This window comes from Chrysoperla carnea, unplaced genomic scaffold, assembly GCF_905475395.1.
Source record: "Chrysoperla carnea unplaced genomic scaffold, inChrCarn1.1, whole genome shotgun sequence".
In the NCBI taxonomy this organism is placed as follows: Eukaryota; Metazoa; Arthropoda; class Insecta; order Neuroptera; family Chrysopidae; genus Chrysoperla; species Chrysoperla carnea.
Window position 1 is genome coordinate 66,810 of NW_025408243.1, and position 6,712 is coordinate 73,521.

At 34.4% G+C, this 6,712-nt stretch overlaps 1 protein-coding gene across 1 annotated transcript; it reads right to left on the reverse strand.

The window, feature by feature from the left end:
• Positions 1-1,087: 1,087 nt before the first annotated feature.
• On the reverse strand, positions 1,088-6,334 carry LOC123304841. The gene has a single exon (XM_044886408.1). It carries the CDS (start codon positions 6,332-6,334, stop codon positions 1,088-1,090), a length of 5,247 nt encoding a protein of 1,748 aa, XP_044742343.1.
• Between the last annotated feature and the right edge of the window lie 378 nt (positions 6,335-6,712).

Sequence of the window (6,712 nt, forward strand, 5' to 3'; positions counted from 1 at the left end):
GAAAATTTGCAAAAAATGTTTTTTCTATCGAAAAATGTCAAATTTGATCATCTTTGGCTTATTTATACTTAGTCCAGTCATAAAGGACCTCTATGTATACATTTTGACTTACTTGGATCAAAATTTCAATGATTTGTATAGTCATGACTCTCATGTTGAAAAATCGAAAATTTTAAGAAAAGTTTTTTCTATCGAAAAATGTCAAATTTGATCATTTTTGGCTTATTTATACTTAGTCCAGTCATAAAGGACCTCTATGTATACATTTTGACTTACTTAGATCAAAATTTCAATGATTTGTATAGTCATGACTCTAATGTTGAAAAATCGAAAATTTTCATAAAATGTTTTTTCTATCGAAAAATGTCAAATTTGATCATTTTTGGCTTATTTCTACTTAGTCCAGTCATAAAGGACCTCTATGTATACATTTTGCCTTACTTAGATCAAAATTTCAATGATTTGTATAGTCATGACTCTCATGTTGAAAAATCGAAAATTTTCAAAAAATGTTTTTTCTATCGAAAAATGTCAAATTTTATCATTTTTGGCTTATTTATACTTAGTCCAGTCATAAGGGACCTCTATGTATACATTTTGACTTACTTGGACCAAAATTTCAATGATTTGTATAGTCATGATGTGCGATGGTCCAAACTTATACACCGCACTTGTGAGTTCATAACTTCTCGAAGGACCGTTGAAATAAAAATTAAAGAAAACACAATGTTAAGAATTTTGAAAACTTATATTATTCTTAACTCATCTGATAATTCTGGTTAACAACTTTATACAGCTTTTATTTCTAACAACTTTTTTTACTAACAACTCAAAAACCAGAACAATACTAAAAAAAATGAACATGGTTTTTAAACTTAAAATTAAACAACTTATATAACTTTTTGAATAACAAAATTTGCAAAAACAAGGCTGAAGCGGGGGCATCATAGCGTTGAACCTTGCTTTTGCAAACTTATAAATATTGACATAATTCATTGAGATGGCAGTAGTGACATAATTTTGCCCATCTCAATGATTATGCTACAGAGTGACCCAACATACTCCCCCCATTGAAATGTTTAACATTTCAATCCACAGGAAGAGGACACACCTTTGTAATTGGACGAACATATGAATTGCCGTCTTTAGTTTTAAGCCGTATGGAGCGAACAAGCCCGTCACGACTTTTTATAACCTCCATTACTTTAGCTAAAGGCCAGTGTGATGGAGGAGCATTATCGTCCTTAATTAATACCAAAGTGTCCTCTTTTATATTTGGGGTCTTCTGGAGCCACTTGGACCTCTGTTGTAGAGTATTTAGGTATTCACTACCCCATCTCTTCCAGAATGTTTGCTTTATATGGATGATCTGATTCCAAAACGTTAATTTATCGATTGGGGTATCAGAAACATCATTTTCTGGTAAGGAGATGAAGGAATCATTTATTAAAAAGTGTCCTGGGGTTAAACAAGCAAAATTGCTAGGATCACTTGACAGTGGACAGAGTGGTCTGGAATTTATAATACCTTCAATTTCACACAGGATTGTATTTAATTCTTCGTAGGTAAGATTAGTTTTACCAACTAGCCGTTTTAAGTGAAATTTGACCATCCTAATGCCCGATTCCCATAAACCCCCCCAGTTTGGGGAGAAGGGTGGTATAAAGTTCCAGTCCACTCCCTCCTTTAACATAGTTTCATGAATGGTTGAGACACTTGCCTTTTCATTAAACAATCTATATAATTCATTGAGCTCGTTATTTGCTCCACGAAAATTTGTCCCATTGTCACTAAATATTTTTTGACATCTACCTCTTCTTGCAATGAATCTCTTCAAAGCATTTAAAAAAGTTTTAGTAGACATATCAGAAACTAGCTCTAAATGTAAAGCCTTAGTTACCATGCACACAAACAAACATATGTAACCTTTCGTTATTAACGGTTTCCTAACGCGACTCTGCTTGACCGCTATAGGTCCTCCATAATCGAGTCCTACATGTAAAAACGGTCGTACCGGAGATACACGTACTGAAGGAAGATCAGCCATAATTTGAGTAGAGGAAGATGCTGCGAATCGAAAGCATCGAACACATTTATGTATGACTTGCCGCACTACACTACGCCCATTTATTAACCACACTCTATTTCGAAGTGACGCCAATGTCAATTGAGCACCTGCATGCAACAATTTTTCATGCTCCCAGACTATTAACAGCTTAGTAATGTGACTATTAGGCGGAATAATCATAGGAAACTTTTGGCTTGTATTAATAATGGAGCAGTAGTTTAATCTACCACCTACCCTTAAAATACCCTCTTTATCAATAAAGGGATTTAAAAATTTTAATTTACTTGATTTTAAATTAGGTACATAATTAGGATCGTCTTTTACTTTATTGAACAACATTATTTCATTCGAGAAATATTCTTGTTGAACGATTCTAAAAATACCGTTAAAAGATTCGGTTAATTCCGAAACTTTAAGAAATTCAGATCGCCTACAACCTTTATTGACGAGTTTTGCATTAAAACAAAAACGTAAAACGTACGCAAAACTTCTTTGTAGACGATAGAAACAAGAGAATGTTTCAAACCACATCAAAAAGTCATTGTCTTTGCATTGACTGATGTGAGATGAGCATGCTTTTGGTTTCGCCTCTGGCGGGTCCGGAATATCATTTATATTTCCACCAGTGGGCCAAAATTTTTTATCTAATGCCAACCACGTAGGTCCATTCCACCAAAGTTCGTGGGCACCTAACAAACTAGGATCTATGCCCCTAGAAACAACATCAGCAGGATTTTCGGATGAAATAACGTGATTCCAATGATCCCCTGGACATAACTCTTGGATTTCCGAGACTCTGTTGGCTACGAACACATTCCAACGAGAAGCTTCTGAACGAATCCATGCCAAAGCAATCATAGAATCAGTCCAAAAGTATGCCTGCTCTATTTTAACAGTTAATGCTTGACGAACAGTTTTCATGAATCGAGCTGAAAGTACGCACGCGCACAGCTCAAGTCGTGGCAGTGAAATAGGTTTAATCGGAGCTACGCGAGACTTTGCACAAATCAATCTCACGAGAGAGTACCCGTTACTGTCCACAGATTTCAAGTAAATAGCGCAACCGTAGGCTTTGGTAGAGCTATCACTAAAACCATGTAGTTCAAACTTGACTGCATGTGAAATCAAAATTAAACGAGGAATAGTGAGTTTCCGTAGTTCGAATAATTTACCCTTAAGAGGGATCCACAATTCAAGAATATCATTTGGAACTTTATCGTCCCATTCCACTTTTGAACGCCAAATCATTTGCATTATAATTTTGGCGGATACACAAGCTGGAGCCATTAATCCGAGAGGATCGAATAGTTTGGCTATACTTGATAAGATTTCACGCTTTGTGACCTTTGATTCCCTTAAATCATCCGGTACCAATATTTGAAACGCGTCAATACCAGGGTTCCAAACCAATCCGAGAGTCTTGATTGACGAACATCCATCAGAAAATTGGAATGAACACTTTTCACGGTTCTCTTCCGGAATTCTGTTAAGCACATTTTCATAATTCGAGTACCACTTATGGAGCTTGAATTGTCCTTTTCCTAATAACGAAATCAGTTCGTCTTGTAACCGAAAGGCTTTATCGAAGTCCTCAGCACCCGTTAAAATGTCATCAACATATGAATTTAGCTCAATAGCCCGAGATGCCAGAGGGAAAGAACTTCCTTCATCTTCAACTAATTTTAAGAGGCATCTTGTTGCTAAGAAACTGGCAGACGCAGTGCCGTATGTAACTCTACTCAGTTGTAAACATCGGATATTTTCTTCCGGGGAATCTCGCCATAATATACGTTGAAGGCTCTGAAAATTATCTTTTACCTTTATTTGCCTATACATCATAGCTATGTCTGATATAATCGCAACGATAAAACAACGAAATCGTATAAGAACGGTTAGTAAGTCAGACTGAACCACGGGTCCAACTAACATGATATCATTTAGGCTTACACCTGTTGATGAAGGAGCAGACGCGTTGAAAACTACACGCAGTTTCGTGGTTGAGCTGCTATCTTTCAAGACAGCATGATGCGGCATGTAGTATTCATGTTTGTCAGATAAATGTTCCGGAAAACGCTTAATTTCCGTTCCATGCCCAAGAGACAAAAATTCATTTATAAAAGTTTTATATTTTTCGAAAAACTCAGGGTTTTTGGCGAACTTTCTCTCTAATGACAAGAAGCAACGATAGGCAAAATTATAAGAATCACCCAAAGTGTTAATTCTATCCATAAAAATAGGTAAATCTACTTCGTATCTACCATCTGAATCACGAGATACAGATTCAAGAAATAATTTTTCACAAAGTTTTTCCTCAGCCGAACGTATTGGCTTTGAGGAATATTCTTCCAGCTTCCAAAAACCGGTCATTATTTCATTTATATTATTTGTAGTAGTCACCAATGAAGTGAAAGTGTTTTCATTTACAGAATTGAATTCTTTCTGTAGATTTATATTACCGCCTAGAATCCAACCAAGGCTAGTATTTTGTAAAGTAGGGCTATTTTGGCCCAAATCAATTTTACCTTTTTTCAAAAGTTTGTAAAATAAGCTGGTACCGATTAACATATCTATAGGCCCAGACAAATTAAAGTTTGGATCGGCCAAATTAATAAAAGATGGCCACTTAATAAGCTGCTTTTTGAAGCTACGTTTCGGCAAATTATCCGTAATATTTTCCAAAACACCAAATTCTGCTTTAAATTGAAAGTTGGTGGTTCTAGATTCTATGTTCAAAGAAACAACAGAATTAACAGGAGTATTACTACCTCCTACACCCATAACCAACCAATTTGTGTGCCTTACTGGAATATCCAATTTTTTCAAAACTATAGCAGACACAAAATTACGCTCACTCGCGCTATCGAGTAAAGCGCGACATGCTAATTTGCTACCATTATCGGCAACAACGTTTACTATTGCAGTAGAAAGCAATATTGTATGTTGCTGATAGTTATTAACTTTGCTAATAAACGAAAGCGAAGAGCATGATGCAATACCTTCTTGCGGTTCAGTACGACTGATCGTATTTTTAGACAATACATCCGAAGAAGTATCTACTTGACCCTGAGATTCTTTTCGCTCATTAAGTTGATTCGGTACACCATGCAGTGACCAATGATGATTTTGAAGACAACGTTTACAGACACTTTGGGAACATTTTTCCGTTTGGTGATTGCTGTTCAAACAGTTGAAACATAATTGTTTGCTTTTAACAAATTGTCGCCGACGCTTCACGTCCAGCTTTAAATATTTGTAGCATTTCACCAAAGAATGTGGTCGTGAGCAATATGGGCAACGGTTTAAATTCGAGTTGCTTTGAGGTTCTATGGTAGTACAAGAAATACTTTTCTTTTCATGTTTAGATGCATTATGTAATTTTGGTGAATAATCCTGTGATAATATTTCCCATGCTTGACAACGTTGATTCAAAAATTCGATAAATGAATCAATAGTAGGAAATTCATCATGTTTTCTTTTCAATTCAAGTTCACGATGAGATTCAAAGTCAAGTTTTTGGGACAACAAATACACCAAAAATACGTCAAAAAGGCTAGACAACTCCAGAGACTTTAATGCATTGTAATGCTGTGTAAAATCATTTACAAAAGCACGCAATCCAATGCCTGACGTTTTATTCACCTTTTGCAAATCGAATATGCCTTTTAAATGACTATTCGCGATAAGCACCTTGTTATCAAATCGCTTAACCATAGTATCCCAAGCTTTTGAATAATTAGCATCCGAACATTCGATGCTTGCTATTAGTTTAGCTGCATCACCCTTAACAGCACCTTTCAAATAATAAAATTTTCTAATGTTTGGCAGTTCAGAATTATTATGAATCAAGTTTGTGAATAGATCCTTAAAATTTAACCACCCGGTGTATTCTCCAGAAAACGTTGGCAAATTTATTTTGGGTAATGATAAGGCTTGATTATCTGACCTACTAAAGCTGTCATTGAGGCTAGCAGTACGTCGCCTATCCTTTAATTTTTCCATGGCTCTACGTATTTTCTTCGACAAGTCATAATACCTAGTTTCAATGGACAAATTTTCGACCTTGTATTTAGCCTCATCAACAGATTCCAAATTTATTTCAATATCTTCAAACTTTTTAAAGAAATCATTGAGTCTATCCAAAACTAATTCTAAATCTGAAATGCTGTTTATTGCATCAATATTTTCCACAGAATTTTCTAAGTTTGTGATTCGACCTTTTAGAAATTTTCGTTTGTTTACCCAACCCTTTATTTCTTCTTCCGTCATGATTAATTATTAATAAAATTAAAAATATGAAAGAATAAAAAAGGCAAGTGTCCAATTGTTTCAAATAAAATTAAATTGATATAACAATGTTATGCAAACAAAGTTTCAAAAATAATTGTGAATAATTGTAGTATTATATAAATATAAACAAACAAATGCTTGTGTTAAGTTGTAATTGACTAATAATTTTAATTAATAGAAATAAATTATTTTCTTAAAAACAATTACAAACAACAGTAGCTAAACTGGCTATTTTATCAAAATAATATCAAAAGTAAATAAATAATTTAGTATCTTTTGAGCTAAGTAATGAAATATTATTTGTTTACTATTATTGAAATAACTAATCAAATAATGAAATTAATTTTGTTGAAATAA

Excerpts from the sequence above, each read along its gene's own strand:
- LOC123304841 (XM_044886408.1), bottom strand. The coding sequence starts at position 6,334 with ATGACGGAAGAAGAAATAAAGGGTTGGGTAAACAAACGAAAATTTCTA.